Source organism: Panthera tigris, chromosome X (assembly GCF_018350195.1).
Source record: "Panthera tigris isolate Pti1 chromosome X, P.tigris_Pti1_mat1.1, whole genome shotgun sequence".
Taxonomy (NCBI): Eukaryota; Metazoa; Chordata; class Mammalia; order Carnivora; family Felidae; genus Panthera; species Panthera tigris.
Genome location: NC_056677.1, coordinates 54426614 through 54444037, shown reverse-complemented (window position 1 = coordinate 54444037; position 17424 = coordinate 54426614). Strand labels below are relative to the sequence as shown.

At 38.8% G+C, this 17424-nt stretch overlaps 1 protein-coding gene across 1 annotated transcript in view; it reads right to left on the bottom strand.

Annotated features, from left to right (window-relative positions):
• The window catches only part of AR (androgen receptor), a 180153-nt gene that overhangs the window by 65257 nt on the left and 97472 nt on the right, over positions 1–17424 (bottom strand). The window contains exon 2 of the mRNA XM_042974553.1: positions 10725–10876. Within this exon, the coding sequence (XP_042830487.1) occupies positions 10725–10876 (152 nt within the window). The remainder of the gene's footprint in view (positions 1–10724; positions 10877–17424) is intronic.

The following is a 17424-nucleotide window of genomic DNA, read 5'->3' as shown; positions in this document are numbered from 1 at the left end:
ACTATCAAATTATATATGTAAATAGCAACAGGTGAATTATTTAATTCACACTAGCATTTCTAACAGTGAAATCATGGGACCCCTGGAAATATTCTATAATTTGATATAGGGCTGATTTCTCATTCATGCAACAGGAGGCATTGTCCACATTGTCTAGATCACTTTATTTTTGAAAGTCTGGCACTATGCAAGGAAACTTCCAGTTGCCTTATGTCATGTAATTCTTATAACTTCTCTGGGAGTGGTCATCATTATCTCCATTTTATAGGTGAGAAAATTAAATTTCAGGGAGGAGATGTCATTTTCCCATGGGTACACAGTTAACAAATGTATGTAAATCAAGTATTTTACCCCTATATCAATAGGGATTCTAGGTAGAGAGCATTCTAGTATCTTTGTAGAGCTCTTAGGTAGATGAGAAATCATTCCATATATTTTTTGTTTTCTACATCTATTTCTGCTCCAATGTAACCATAATATGAACCTAAATTTGCTGGCTAGTCCTCATCAAGTTGCAAAAACAACAAAGAAGAATGTTTTCTAAGTAACATGGGCTACAGAGGAGTTTCTGGGGAGTCATGGAGGCTACACAGATAGTGTGGACGAAGAGGCCCTTGTAGGACAGTGGGAAGCAGGAGCCCTGTCAAATGCAGATAAAGGACCAACCCCGTCTGTATTCAGAAGCCTAGCAGAACTAAGGGACCTAAATAACTGGATACCCACCTACTAATGGGTCCTAGGGGCCCTCGGCAGGGTATTAACCATCTCCCCCACACATAGAATTTTGGACAATATATGAAGGTGATTCAGGTAGGAGTCAGAGATAAGCAGTATGCTACACATTAGATTTGGCTGGCTCATTTTTAAAAGGATCTACATTGGAGAGTGAATGGGGGTAGAGGGATGTACAGCCAATCTATGGGAAGCAGAATGAATTCCAGTATATCACTAGTGTTCTATTTTAAACACAGTGGAGTCATAGCTCATACCAAGACATTATCCTGTTTTTGAAAGAAATGCCTCTTACCCCCCAAAACAAATGAACAAACAGTAACACTACAACCAAACCACACTCCTACAAGAAGTCCAAAACACCAATGATATACAAAGCAAAACTCTATATAAAAGATAACCTGGTTTGGTTTCAAAAAACATCCATCTGTATTCAGGAAAAGAAGCCTTAAAATGTATTTACACAGGTGCTGGCTCAGATTTATGACCTTTTCCCCCCCTGGCCTGTGGCTATGGACCTGAATTTACCAGGGAGGTCAGACAAGTCTTGAGGATGAAGACACACAGATAGCTCTAACACCTTCAAGTCCAAAGCCTGGAATCCAGGAAAAGCAATAAAACATGTGTTTGTTATGCTGTCTGGGGAGTGTTACACACAGTGCCCAGAGAGGCAAAGAAGGAAAAGGAAGAGGCTGACTTTTGATATATTCTTATACAAATACTACTGACCCTTAATTAACACTGAAAAGATGTGTGTGTGTGTGTGTGTGTGTGTGTGTGTGTGTGTGTGTGTCTGAGAACCTTACATTAATCAGGGACTAACACAAATACCATTTCCCATCTTCCCTTTCTGCTGACCCTGGGGACACCATAAGTATATGTGTGCCAATGATTAAGGCTTCACTCCAGAAGGAACCAAGGAACCAAAACTTACTGGGCACCAGGAGCTGTGTTACACATCATTTAGTTCTTACAATAGCCATTTGAGCTATTACTCTCCTCACAGAAGCACAGAGAAGACTTGGGACTGAACTTGGGTCTGCCTATTTCCCATGGCTGATGCATATAAAGTGAACCACTGGCAAATAGATACATCTGGAGTATCCATAAAATTTCAGAGATTTATTGATATTTAGACTGTTACAGATTTACTGCTGAATTCTTCAAAACCATATAGTCCAACCACTTTATTATTCAGATGGAAATTTCTAGGGGCAAAGACAGAATGAGACATGCCTAAGGCCACATGGTGAGACAATGACAGAACCAGAACCCTTTTGGTGCTCTTGTTTCACCACCTAGACAACAGCCTGCTTCCAAAAAGCCAAGAGATTAGAGTAGGACAGGAATGCACAGTTCGGCATGGGGTGGGGCAGGCACAAAAGGCTGACTGAAGGCTGGTCAAGGGACCTGCTGCATGTGATAAGGGGAACTCACCCCCCTCTGCACTCCATAATATTCCTCAAACAAGCCCCTAGCTTTCATGCAGCCTTGCCTTTCGTTTCTCTTTTCCCTCTTCCTGAAGTTCCCTTCCTACCTTTTTTGCATCTAGCAAATTATTATGCATCTCTCAAGACCTAAATCAACCCTTAACTTTTCTGTGAAGCTTTCTCAAACTTTCCAGGTAAAAATAACTCATTCTCTTATTCCGTATGCACAGAGGATTGAGTACTTACTTCTAGTACAGCACTTACCTCACTCTGTTATGTTGAGAACGCTGTCATATTCACTCCACAGCCACTAACTAGTTGCATGACTTTGGGCAAGTCACTTTAACTCTTCTGTGCCTTGGTTCCTCTTGCAAAGTGGGGGCAATAATAATACCTATATCATAGGGTTGTTGTGAGGATTGAATGAGAAAATGTCTGTAAAGCAATATTGGGTATACTGAGTGCCCAATAAATAACTTTTTTTACTATCTCTTATCCAAGTCCCTGGTAGAGGTCTGGCGTACACATTAAGTAAGTACCTATGAATAAATGGACACCATGTGGGGAAAGTGTCAGTCGTCAGCCATTTTGGGTATCTCTGTAGTTAGGATACTCCTCTGAGGGTCCATAAATTCCTTATCAAACACTAGACTAGACTAGTGGTCCATAGTCTTTTCTGTGTTATATGACCTCTCAAAATCACATGAAAGTTATGAAACACTCCCTAAAAAATCCATACACATTTATACACACAAAACCTTGCAAGAGTTTTCATACCATAAAATGTCTCATAGAGCCCTTCTATCATAGACTAACATTAATCATTCCCCTGCTAAAGGGAAAAACATAAAGTTACAGAAGTAGAAGGGACTCACAAAAGCCAAGTACTTTCTGCAAGCCAAGGGCTGTTCTAAATGTTTATTATTCTGCCTCACATAATTCTTGAGTGTTTCAAGGTAACAATCTCTGTGGCTCAGCTAATTGGCTTTGAGGCTGGAGGATCCCCTCAGGCAAGAAACAAGAAATCTCTAGGAAGCCCTAATATCTGCCAGTTATAGGTTCTGTGAACCTGGAAGAGTCATTTCCTCTCTCTGAGCCTCAGTTTCCTTATCCATAAAATATCTTGGCCAGATTTTTAGGTTTCTAAGTTTCTTTTCTTCAAGGTTCAACAGATTAGCATTTTCAGAACCTGTGATTCCAAGCACTGCAAATCTTTTAAGTCTTTTTATTAAACAGCTCATGGCTGAGTTAGCTGTCCAGAAAGTGAAAGAGCTTGTACCATGGAGCTGTAGGAATGTATTTATATCTAACTTATAGAACTGTGAGAGGCCCATTCTCCAGGGCACACAAGCAGATACCACAATGAAATCAAGGTCCATCCATGTTATGATGCATCCCAGGAGAAAAAGGAAGATCAAAATTTTAAAACACTGATAGAGGATAAGACTTTGTGGCTTTTAACCTCTGTCCTAAAATACAGTATTTTCTGCTTTTGACATCAAAGAGGAGGAAAATAAATTTCTCTTGCTCCTGGCCCCATGGAAAACATTCTGTGGTACACTTTGAGAAGGCTCAAAGCCAAGGGTCAAGGAACCAGGGATCTACCATTTGTACGTATATGCTTTGTCTCTGAGCTTTTCCGTTAGCTTGGTAATGAGCAAAATTCTCTTGATAAAAGGTGTTAAATTATGCTTTCTGTACTGTGTATGTGTGATGAGAGTGAATGAAGAGCTATTAATGCTGGTTTTATCAGAATCAGAATTTTCCCTATGAAGAGTAGGAGGTGGTGGAAGGACTATGGCTCACATGTCCCCAGCTCTACCTAATGAAGAAACTGCTCTTTTCACCACCAACTCTTTTAAATATTTGGGGCTTTCTTAGGAAGACAAGCTCCCTCAAATTAGTGTTACTCAGTGTCTCCTTGGTTTCTCCCCACAGTACTTATGCCTTTCTTAACTTCTGTCATCTCTTCACTGTTGGCTTTCTTATTTTCCTAGACATAACAACCCTTTCTTTCTACTTGGGGTTAGTATGTTTATATATTTGAGGGGAAGCTATACTATAGCAGAGTGACTGTTACCTTTGAACTCAGAACACCTGGGTTCAAATTCCAGCTATTCCATTTACTACATGTTGATTAACTGTCAAAGCCTCAGTTTGCTTATGTGGAAAATGAGAAGGATAACTTTGCCTTCTGTCTCAGATGGTTTTGAAGTTCAAATGGGCAGTGGATATAGTGGCCCTGCATTCACTGAAGAGATTTAAAGATGTCCAGGATTATGATCACCAAGCTCCTTGAGGCAAGCTCTGTACCTTGAGTATGTGATCCCAACACCCCACATGTAGTAAGCACCCTGTAAATGTTTACTGGCTGAATGAATGAGCAGATTACTACCAGGCCCGTTCTAGGCACTGGTCTGTCAGGAGGCTATGGTGATTCCACTGGGGTGCCTAAGGAATAGCAACAAAGACTGGAAGCAAAGGGACCGAGAATTCTAATCTTTATTCCCTTTATAAAGAGACATTTACCTCTAAATATCAGTTTATTCTTTTTTAAATTCATTTTTGAGAGAGAGTGCAAACAGGGGAGAGGCAGAGAGAGAGGAGGACAGAGCATCCAATGTGGGCTCTGTGCTGACAGAAGAGAGCCTAATCTCGGGTGCAAATTCAGGAACCATGAGATCATGACCTGAGCCAAAGTCAGAAGCTCAGCTGACTGAGCCACCCAGGTGCCCCTCAGTTTTCTCTTTTGTATAGGAGGAAGTTTCCTCTTCTGTACCCTCTTCTGCACACCTGCCTACTTGGAATGCTGAAAGCAGCTGCCTAGCCATGAAAAGGAGCATGAAAACACCTGAACGATAGGTTCCAGAAGTATGCACACATAGCTATTATAACTGAAGAGACTGTTTTCTGAAATAATGGCTCATCACAGATTTTGGTCATTTTGAAGGATAGTGTGTTTCTTGCTATGGGACTACAGCCCATAGAAGTAATAAATAACTCCTACCTTTGAAGAAAAAGTGGTTCTAACGTTTGCCTTTGCAATAGCAGCCAAATGCAAAAATCTACTACACATAGTTTCACAATTACCAAGAGATTCTGTGGAGGACTGAAAAAATGTTCTAGCTTCAATACATGGGCTTTAAAAATGTAACAGATTGGGAAATAGTAACACAAAGTGGAAGCATGCAATGGACTAGGAAGATTTTGGAAGTGACATAACTTCCTGTTAATCATTGCTTTCATAAAATGTACATGCTATAAATAAGCAGGCACAGGGCACTGTATAGCAGCAATGGCAAATTCTTGACCTGCCTCCTAAATTGGGCACTAATGAGAGATGCAAGTGGGTATCAACTGCAATGGGTTATAGAGCTAAATTATTTATTCTGAAGGCCTGTGGTCTAGTCTTGTGGGGACAGCAAGAATTATGCCAGCAAATGTGTAAAGACAAAGAATCATGGGGAAATATATGGCAGATCCATAACTCAGCTGACCACCTTGGCCCTGTTTTCTATCAGACAGAAAGTTTTTCCATAACACTTAGTACCAGAAAGTCTCCAAAGTCCTTCCTCTTTACCATCTGTGGTATATGTGGCATCCAGCAAAACTCATTCATGTAGATTTCATAGTCATCCACATGTTTATGGTGCCAAAGTCTAGAAAACATATGAAATATTTTCAATTTCTCTGGGTATTGCAAAGGAGAGTGATCTACTAGATCATTAGAAAAAAATGTATTCTCTTCTAGCATTCCTAGATTAACTTACTTTTTTCCTGTTTCGTAAAAATGCTCAATACCTAGAGGCCACCAGATCTGGCATTTTGGAAAACCAAGATGTGCAAACTCTGGCCACTCAGAAGAATGTTTAAAATTAGATGAACTAGAGAGTTAATAAAATACTAGAACATTGGAAAGAGTTAAATTTAGTATGCAGATTTGCAAGCACATAAGTGACCATCTAAAGCAAGAGTCAAAAATTACAGTCCACAAGCCAAATCCACTGTGCCACTTGTTTCTGTGTGGCTTAAGAGCTGAGGATCATTTTTAGATTTTAAATGCCTGAAAAAAATCAAAACAAAAATAGTACTGAATGGCATGTGAAAATTAAATGAATTTCAATTTCAGTGCCCATAAAATTTTATTGTAATACAGCCACACCCATTAGCTTACTATTGTCTAGGACTGCTTTCAGGCTACAAATGCAGAGTTGAATAGTCCAGTCACAGGTCATATGGCCTACAAAGCCCAAAATATTTACTACCTGGTCCTTTATAGAAAAAGCTGACCTCAGATCTAAAGCCTGGCTTTGACATTTAGAGAAACCAGAGACAGATAAAAGATAAGAGGAACTTTGTGAGAAGATATCCAGGATCAGTGCAATCAGGATCAGTCAACTCCTTGGCCAAAGATACCTGATCAAGGCTCTGGTGACGCTGCAAGCAGATCCTTCTAACATAGCTAATTTGCCCTGGGGAAATGTTACTGAAAAAGCGAGGGAGTCAAGAGGACACTGAAAAGCACAAAAAAACTCTCTGCAAGTCTCCAAACAAGAAGTTAACTTTCAATTCCACATGAGTTGAGGTGGGAAAGAGTGGATTTAAAGGACAGAAAGAGTTCAATGAGGGTTCACTTACATTTCTTCCCTCACAAAAACCTGGGGTGAGAGACGGAATCAAAGCCACACTTATATAAAATTTGCCAGGAATACTAAATGGGGACATATTGTAAACATCACCGAGGATGGTGTAATTCTTTGAGTCCAGAATGTAAACTACAGTTTCAATTTTATGATGTGTACCAAAGAGCACTCCATGTGTACAAAACAAATGGATGTACAATCTCCAATGTTTTACTAGAAAATGTCTGAAAAATAGTAAATTCTTGAGCACACAGTGTACATAATGAACTAATTAACCCTCTTTGAAACATGATGTGGTAAAGATGGGGATTTATATCCTGATTTTCCAGATGAGAAAATGGAAAAGAAAGGAAGTTAACCAACTATGGTCACAATGCTGGAGGAAGGAGGAATCTCAGAGTCCTGAATTTTAACCTAGCCCATCCATAGTGCACTTTCCCAGATGGCTCTATCATCTAAAAATTGATTTTTAAAAGAATGGGAGATAGGGTTCACTATCTGTTAGGAAGGCAAAACCAAAAGTGCATATAGGTATAAATGCATGTTTGTTTGATCCAATAATAGTTTTGATAGTGACGATGCTTTGAATTTGTAGAATCGTCATAAACATCTACGCTGGAAGGGTATATTAAAAATATCTAGTTTAAGTCCCTTATTTTACAGAGAAAATTGAAGTCCAAAGAGGAAAATTAATTATCCAAAGCCAGACAACTAAAACTCCTCTGAGCTTCTACTCCTGTATATGGGCATCACCTTCCTTTGACTTCCTGGCCTTTTAGATAGCATTCAGTATGCCTTCCCCTGTAACCTCGCTGTTCATCACACCACCCCACTCCTTATACCTGTTTCTAGTCCACAGATCTTCCCCCAACTGCATGTGTGTGTGTATATGCACATGTGCGCACACACACACACACACACACACACACACACACACACACACTTTCACTGAGCTTTCAACAACCAAAAATCTTTTAGTGATTTTAGCCCCATGGACTACCACCATTATTTTTTTTTAATCTCAAAATATGAAGATGCTTCCCTGACTAGCCTAATCCTCACCCCAAACTCCCAGAAATACTGACAATGAGAAAATATGAGGCTCTCTCTTCCTCCTCAATAGGAAAACCTGGGTAGATTACAACTGACTCTGTGCTGAGCCTTGCACCAACGAGAGCATTAAAGCCTCATGCTTTATGATCTACCAAAGCTAGAAATGGATTTCTGTCTGACATGCCAGGCTTTTAAGTCTTGTACCTGTGCCCAGTCCAGAGATTTCTGAAACCATGAATAGAGTGGTAATCAACACTCTGAACACTCAGTCTGACTTAACTGACAACAACAAACAAATGAGGAAAAGAAAGATTTGTGCTCCACTTTCTCCAAGACAGGTGGAATTCCAAGTTTTAATAAAGCAGATTCAGAATCACTTTCATAAAGGCCATTTGGGCAATAAGGACACATTGTAAAAGTGGGGAAAAATCGGAATCAATAAATGTTTCCTGTGGATAATAAGACAGCCCCCCGCCTTCAAACAGAGATAATGACAGTAGTAAACTCAAGTCACCAAGTTTTCCAGATGGGAGGAAGAAAGAAAATGCCATTTTTTGCTTTCTTTTCTGTGTGTGTGTGTGTTTATACCATCTTCTCCTATCCCTCAAAGGGCTCAGGACTGGAACCTGGGGTTCATATTCCAAAGGAACCAAGGGGCTCCACAGCTTTGTAAGAAATCCATTTGTGATTTTTTTGTATGCCAAAGAGTCAAGAGTATTTGGCCCCATGAGCCCACGGAGGCTCATTTTCTCAAAGAAAATATTACCAAGTTTCCATAACTTAAATTATTCTAAGGTCTAGAGCATTTTAAGACCTTGCTGGATTTCCAAGTGTTCTGCAAGTTGAGTGATTACCCCTCTCTGCTTCCTTGTTCTCAAATAGTCCAAGATGCACATCATAGCACAGCTCCTCCCAGGAATCCCTGCCAGCTGCCATTCTGCCTTCCTTCCTCCTTCAGCTCTAACTTCTGAACAAAGCTTCCATGTGGAATATGTTATGACAGCAAAATATTCCCTTTTACAATGTTTGATTACTTTCCCTGTTTTCCAAAAATAACAGTATTGTGACCCAGATCTGTAAAACCAGAGGCAGCATCAAATACAATCTAATCTATTTGACTTGCATTTGCTTGTTCAGTTGCTTATTTGAACTCTTTCCCCATCTGATATGACTGCTATTACTGTGCTGTCTGGGCTTTCTGACACACAGTCTCTAGATAGGTGCCCTGGTTTATTCTCTGCTTTACAGACAAGGCCTACTGGATGATGGGGTAGAGGGAGGAAGCAGAATCCACTGGGGAAGTTGGGGTGAGATGATCTGAAGTCGTTGGGGGCTATTCCTTGCTTTCTTATCTTACAGCTATCCTTGTGTAAGTACTCTTAAGAAAGGCAGGTACTGCTCTCTGTGTTTCTTTCCAAACTGCCTAGGTCTAGGTACTGGGGCCCTGCACATCAAACTATCCCAGTACAAGCAGTAGCAATAGGCCACTTGGGGGTATGGAAGGAACATGCAGCATGTTTTCAGTAATACTAAATTCTAGCTGTCTCGTTGTTGCTTTGGGGACTGGAAGAAAACAAAATAATGACTTTCTGTTTTATAAGTATTCCTGCCACCTGGCTAAAATGATGAGAAGACAATAATCATTCCAAATGGCTACCAATGCAAAAACTAGTAAAAGGCACCTGCTTTGCACCTTTTGTCTAGATGCCAAAAGCTCTCTGATGCTTCTGTTGTCCTCTGGTGGGTTCTATAACATTTCTGGTGAAAGGTATGGCTTATATACCTGCCACTTTTAAGAGTGTCCTCAGGGTTTATAGCCCTTACATAAGGAAAGGCTGCCTGTTTGGGTTCTGACTTGGAACTCAATATTTCTAGGCTAAAGAAAGAGAAGGATAGGTCTTGGAAGGAAGTATTTCCTTTGTGGAAAGTGAAGGCAGGAGTAGATACTGGTGTTTGGCAACTGGGTCTGCCCCCAGAGCAGACTATGTCTGTCTGTGGGCTGTTTATCAGTGTCCCTTTGTGAAAACAAGCTCTTAGGACAGGATGGGGAAGGCAGTGGATGAATAGGAGGTTTAAGCCCAGGTTGATTGGGAAGGAAGGAGTCACTAGCATATATAGGAGGTCTGGAAATGGGAGTTCTTGCTGTAGGATGTAGGCTGAGCACCTCTGGTAGCGGATCAGACATGAACTGTTCTAAGCTAAATAAGACTAAGAAGTCAGGGCTTGAGCCAAATATAAGATGAAACTTAGCTTGGGGTGCTGGACCAATGGACAGATCCTGAAGGCAAGTCTATGGAAAGAACAAAAGTGTTTCATCACTCTGGATCCCTACTTATCTAGGGGCTATTAATTCAAAGAGGTCTCAAAAAGGCAGCAGCAGAAGGGAGCACGTGCACAGACTGATGGTCTGCTTGTTTCTGGGGCTGAGGCCAGGGAGACTTTTTGAAGGAACATTCCCATATTCACTACAGAGAATGGGTTAAGGACTCAGTTGGGGTTTCTCCACTTCTGACTTCTCTAATAAAGACAATTTTTCCATCACTATGCAACAAAGTGGAACACAAACAGGGAAGAAATTAAATCTTTTCAAATAATTAATTTTCTTTTATTTGTAGGACCCTTCCAAGCTGTAAGCACCAGATGGGACCACCTTCACTGAATACATTGCCTGTACTACCAAGGCTGCTGAAGCCAGGGGACCAGAAAGTATGAAAACTTCTTTCTTTAGGCTCTTAGGTTCTTTGAGAGGGTCCCACCAGTGACCTTAACTTTGAAATGATAAAATCCTGGGCTCTGGAAGATTGGTGTATCTCTATATAAGATAAAGAAGAAAGGGAGGTAGAAGTGAGTGTGCAAGACCCCTTACCTTCAGCGGCTCTTTTAAAGAACACTTTGCAGCTTCCACAAGTGAGAGCTCCATAGTGACAGCCAGAAGCTTCATCACCGCAGATCAGGCAGGTCTTCTGGGGCGGAAAGTAATAGTCAATGGGTAGGACATGGTCCCTGGAAGTCTCCAAACTGGAAAGACACAGAAGAAACAATGCAACACATGTCAGTGCCTAGCAGAAATAAAAGGATAGAAGTCTGAGGTCTTTAGGAGCAAATTTACCTGTGTAAATTATTATTACTTAGAAAACAAGATTATTTCTTGCTTCATTGAGTCAGTGTGAAGCTGATTTTTCTGCTACTTCTAGTGATGATGTCTGTGGGGTTTCCTGTCATGTGGACAAGACTTTTTAGATCCTGCTAAGGAATTCAAGAAGTTCTCTGGGGTCAGCCAGTCTCATGGGCTATATTTACATGAGGGATAGATGAAGACAGAAACCTGAGTGCTGAGGTTAAGGTATATAACTTAAAATGGTGGTCAGGCAACAATTTTAGATCAATTAAATAGTATCAACCCAGCTATATGGCCTTACCTTATCCAAAGGGAGATCTATGGCCAAAAGAGACTAAGCAAGAAAGCAGTTTGGTATCCTTTGCCCTAGTTCTCTAAGCCTCACTTTCACCTGTAAATAGGAATAGTATTGCCCATCCTACTGAACTCTATTGTGAGTGGCAGTATAAATTATATAAAAAGATAAAAAGCCTTTAAAATGAATACACAAGTGAGGGATCATGATTAGTGTTATCATACCAGCCTTCTTTGGTCTTCTCCCCCGCCATTCCCTCACTTTCCTTAGTCATCTCTCTAGGTCATGTAGACATCCCCTCACCTCCATTCTGCAATATAAAGTAGCAAAATCCTTACACCTGAGGTTCTTGTTGGGAAATGACACACAGTGATGCTGGAAATTTCTCAGGCTACCATCTCAACACTTGGCCATTAAAATACCCATAGGGTCTTTAGGATAGGATGCAGCTTTAGGAGTCATCTAGTCTAAACTTCTTATCTCTAAGAAGATCTGTATCTGAGTCCTTTCAGATGGATATGAAGGAGAGGGTCAGAAAGCCAATCCTAAAACCCTAATAGAAGTGAAATTCTGAGTCTCCTGTAGTAATTAATTCAAGTTTAAACAAATAAAATATGGTTCTTACTAATCAAAAGTCAAATTATTTTTCTCTCCTATACCCTATGTCTAAGCATTAAAAAAAATGATGTCCTGGGTTAATCTGCCTCAGGTAGATGATAATGCCCCATATTCTCATCCACAGGAATGTAGCCATATTTTTTTTTTTTTCTGAGCACTTCTCCCTTACTAAGGAAGGAAGGAAAATAAGTCTTAATGGCAGCCTGTTTGTTGTGTTGGGTGATTTCTACACGTCAAAACAACTCTGAGAAACATTTTTTTTTTGGTCATTATTACATCAAATGAAGAAACTCACATTCAGAGAGGTAAAGTCCAAAGTGATTTGACAACAAGTCCAGGACTATCTGGCTCCAAATCCAACATAGTTTCCATTACACTATTATCTTTCTGCTACTCTCTTACTTTCTACATACATGGCTCTATCAAGCTCAGCATAGTTATCAGAATCCAAAAAAGCATGAAATGTTATCTTCCCATCAATAACCAGGGATCAGCCCTGGCAAGGGCAAGAGCAAAGAATATTTTTGCTTAGGCTATACTTGACAAGCACTTTACCTCTAAGACACAAATATTAGCCTTTATTCATGTCCCAAGTACTGCAGAAATCACTAAAAAAATTCGGCTTATATGTAAACCCAGCAGCTGGCTATCTTTTCTCCCCCAAAAGATCTTGCTTTTCTACCTTGACTGGAAAGCCAGCAGGAGTCTGCCTATCAAACCAGGATTAGCCGGACCGCCAGTTCCACAGGAAAATAGCTCACTTCCCATATATAAATGGGCCAAATGCTAAGAACATCATCCCTTTGGCTAAAATTTTCATTTCCTTGGGTAAAGAATGTGTCCCTATCCTCATTCATAAAATAAGGAGAAGCAGCAGAAGTTTTTTTTTGTTTGTTTGTTTTTACAAGTGTCTTCATCCTTTTCTCTCTTTTTTTGACTTCTGAAACTAATGCAAGCCATTCAAATAAAATCAGAAGGACATGTATTTAGGCACTTCATGTGCAAGGCCATTTCATATATATCATCTCATTTAATCTTCCTCCAAACCCTGCCAAGTAGCTCTGTATCATCTGTATATCATAGTAGAGGAAACTGATGTTCAGGAAAATTAAACTTGTTCAAGACCACTCATGTCATAAATGGGAATGCCAGATTCCATCCTAGGTAAGTCTGCCTCCAAAGTGCTGGTTCATAATCCATGACTAATCACGTTATAAAATTGAAGGTTGAGATTAGATAGATGTATTCAACTCAACTCCTAGCACTTAGCCTTACAAACCTCGCAAAGGATTAGGTTCTGGGGACATTGTGATAATCAATATATTATTCTTGCCTCTAAGAAATTTACTATCTAGTACAGAAGAAATACAGGAAGCAAGGAACTGTAACACAACATAGTAGATGGTATAGTAAGGCAGAGTGCAGATTGCTACAGATAAGGAAGCACCTCAAAGACAGGAATGATTTTTGAAAGGCATAAAGGTATATTTGGATAAATGAGATGACAATTATAATTATAGTAATTTTATCATGTGATTGGAAAATAAATATTAGATATACAACATGAAAACCTGAATAAATAAGAGGTATTCTTGAAAAGAGACTTTATGAAACAGAAATTTTCATCCATATTACAATTTAAAATGCAGTTTAAATTGTTCAAAATAATCTAATTAATAAAATTTATAATCAATGTTTAAGACTGAAGAAAGTCATCAATATTTAGTTCATTAGATATGAGTTCAATAAAACACACCACTTAGAAAAATAACGGTAAAAGAAGAGAAGAAGAAGAGAAATAATAAAGGCAATTTTAGAATGTGAACTTTCCTAATTACAGCCCACTTTGACTAAAGGCCTGAGATATCTGCTAACCTCACCAGGCTGGTCTCTGCTTACCTACCTACCCTTCCTCTTTCTGGAAAAATATTTTGGACAGCACTTCCACTGACCCTAGTGTAGTGTAGACAAAAGGAACATTTCAGTTCTGCCTTATGGGCTGACCATTGGACATTGTAAATGAAAATGTAATAAGAGTTCCAATCCCAGGTTTATATCCTACAGAAACTCATGCACATTTTTACCAGCAAGCAAGTCAGGAATGGTGTCATAGCAGCTATATTTATAAAAACAGAAATGATAAACATCCACTGAAAGGAGAAAGGATAAATAAATTACAGCACATTCATTCAATAAAATACAATTCACCAATAATGAGGAACAGAACACAGGTACACATAGGTAAATCTTACAATCTAATATTACATAAAAGACATAAATCACAATAGCCTATATATTATGATTCCATTACATACATATCCCAAACAAGGCAAAAGTAAACAAAATATAATTTGGTAATACATATTTGAAAAATCATAAACATTCAAGTGAATAATAAACCCCAAATATAGGATTATGGTTACTTCTAAGGAGAGACTGTGGTTAATGATATAAGGAAGGAGGATACAAGTTTATGTATTTATGTATTCATTTAAAAATATTTATTGTCTACTACAATCCAAGCACCATTGTAAGTCCTGCAGTTACAGCAGTAAACAAAAAAAAAATGGTGTAAATGTTCTTATTCTTTAACCAGGGCTCATGAGTGTTCATTTTATTACTATGCTGCATAACTAACTGATATGTTACATGAATGCTTTGTATGGCTACAACAGCACATAGTGAAAGAAAAAAAAAACTGAGAGTTTCTAACATTCTCCTAAATAACATCTTAAGTGCAAATGTAGCAAAGGTTTGCTTTGAGAACAAGCAAGTTCAGAATTTGCATGGAACGAGCAAGTTCAGAATTTGCATGGAACGTTTTATATTTCTTCCTGCTTCCCCTGGGGTACATGCTCACTTATTATCCCTATGCAGTGCACCCAGTTTTATGGGTCTGAAGGAAAAATGCTGCCATATAAAATGGAAGTTTCCTAAACCAGAATACCACTTCAACAGTTTCACAATTAATTAAATAAAAGTGGATTACTAGAAGCTGTAGGTCTACAAATGCCAGCTCAACTATGGAGAAGTTGGGCTCATAAATGTTCAGCACCTATCTATAATCTCAGTCTGTCTGTCTGTCTGTCTGTCTGTTTGTCTGTCTGAGCTGAAAATACTTTAAAAGGTCTGACTACTTTAAGCAAATTCTCCAAGAACTGTGGAACCAATGTGAAATGCAGAAGTCACAGACTAGTGTTCCTTGTTTGAAGGATGAATGTCAACTCAGCAGGGCTTTGGAGCCAGGCAGAGGTGGGCTGGAATCCTGCATCCACCACTGAACCCTGGTCCCAGTCATTAAGGCTCTCTGAACTCCATTTGTCTCATGTGGAGAGTGGGGATACTTTCTATCTAGAGGCTTTTGCGAGAATTACATTAAATAGTACATGTTAAGCCCTTCCCCTTGTGCCTGCCACATGATAGCTGCATTGTAAGTTTAGGTTGCCTGCACCTTTTGCTTTACCATAAAAATAGGGGAGATGTCTAATATCCTTAAAATAAAAAAGACCATCCTTCTTGGCTATCCAGCACATTTAGGGAAAGGTAAATACAAGTGTATAGATAAGGGGAAAAAAGGATAGATGTGTTAAAAGTGTAGCTTTTTGATAAATATCACTGCACTTTTCAAACAAGAAGAAATTTAGAAAACCACCAAACATCTTTATAAAAGCATCATATTTTTCCTGATGTTTAGTAACCTAAAATATATTGTTTGTTAACCACATTGTGGGATATAATGACAACTCTACATGAATTTTTATAATAAGATTCAAGAGTTCAAAGTTAATTTCTCCTCATAGGTCTCTTGTGCCTACTTCTTTAGGGGCACAAGGGTTATTTCAGTGGAGAAATTGACAAAGTAACGAGGTAAGTCTGGTAGCTTTCTTTTCCCCTCTAAGTCTGAGATTTGAAATTTGATGACTGTCCAAGAGAATAGTCATGTTTTCTTTTTAAAAGTACTACCTGACTTTACATCACAGCTCTCCACTTCTCCAATTTAGTAAGGCCTTGTTGAAGTGGAAAGATATAATAGGTAGACGATCTGGTTTTCATGACCATCTTTACCACTTTCTAACAGAAAAACCTTGAACAATTCATTTTATTCACATGTAAAATGGGAATAAAAATATAGAGTTCACAAAATTGCTATGAAGATTCAATGAGATTTTGGGAAGTTAAACATTCCACTCTGTTGCTGGCACACTTTTTCACAGATGGCCATTACTATAATAATCTCATGAGAAAGTGGAAGGAAGGAGAGATTGGAGAACTAGGTTCTAAAAACCCAGCTCTGAGGTAAATATGATGACCATTCCTTTGAAAATAATGCAAACTGGGACTTAGATAAGGTAAATTACCTGTTTGAGTTCATATGGCTACTAAGTGGCAAAGCCAGGATTCAAACTGGGCATCATTTCCCCCCAAATCCATATTCTCCTGCTATTCTAAATTGCCAAGGACGTATAATACTTGTGTTATAAACTAGGTTTAATTTAATTTGGTTTTTAACAAATTTATTGATATATGATTCACATACCATAAAATTCACCTATTTTGGCATATCCACAAACTAATTTTACTACAAATTATTACCATAAACTAATTTTATAATATTTTCATGACTCCAAAAAGAAATCCAGTACCCATTAGCAGTCACTCCCCATTTCTTCCTTCTCTCAGATCTTAATTCAATTTCTGTCTCTAAAGATTTGCCCTTTATGGACATTTAATATAAGTGGAATTATACAACACAATCTTTTGTGACTTGCTTCTTTCATTTAGCATATTGTTTTTAAGATTCATCCACATTGTAGCATGTATCATTGCTTCATTTGTTATTTCTGTGTAATATTCCATTACATGGATATACCACATTGTTTATCCATTCATCAGCTGGACATTTGAGTTGCTTTCACTCTGGCTTTTATATTCATTGCAGCAGTATATATATATATATATATATATATATATATATATATATATTATGTGAAATTACTAATTCAAAAGTCAAATGGTGACACTTTCAGAAACCTCCAGGCTAGTTTCCAAAGTGACTGCACCATTTTATATTTTTACCAATAATGTATACTGGCTCTAATTTTTCCACATCCAAGCTATTTGTCTTTTTTACTATAGTCACCTTAGTGAGTGTGAAGTGATGTCATATTTTGGTCTTGATTTGCATTTCTCTATTGAGTAATGGTGTTGAACATTTTTCATTTGTACATGTTCTTTGGAGAAAGGTCTATTCAAAGTCTTTGCACATTTTATTTTTTTTAATTTTTAAATGTTTTATTTATTTGAGAGAGAGAGCGCAAGCAAGAGAGTGAGCGTGCGCCAGAGTATAAGCAGGGGAGGGGCAGAGAAAGAGGGAGAAACTGAATCTGAAACAGGCTCTAGGCTCTGAGCTGTCAGAGCTCGATGGGGGGTTCGAACTCGTGAACCGCGAGATCATGACCTGAGCCGGTCAGATGCTTAACCAACTGAGTCACCCAGGTGCCCCAGTGTTTGCACATTTTAAAACTGGGCTGGCTA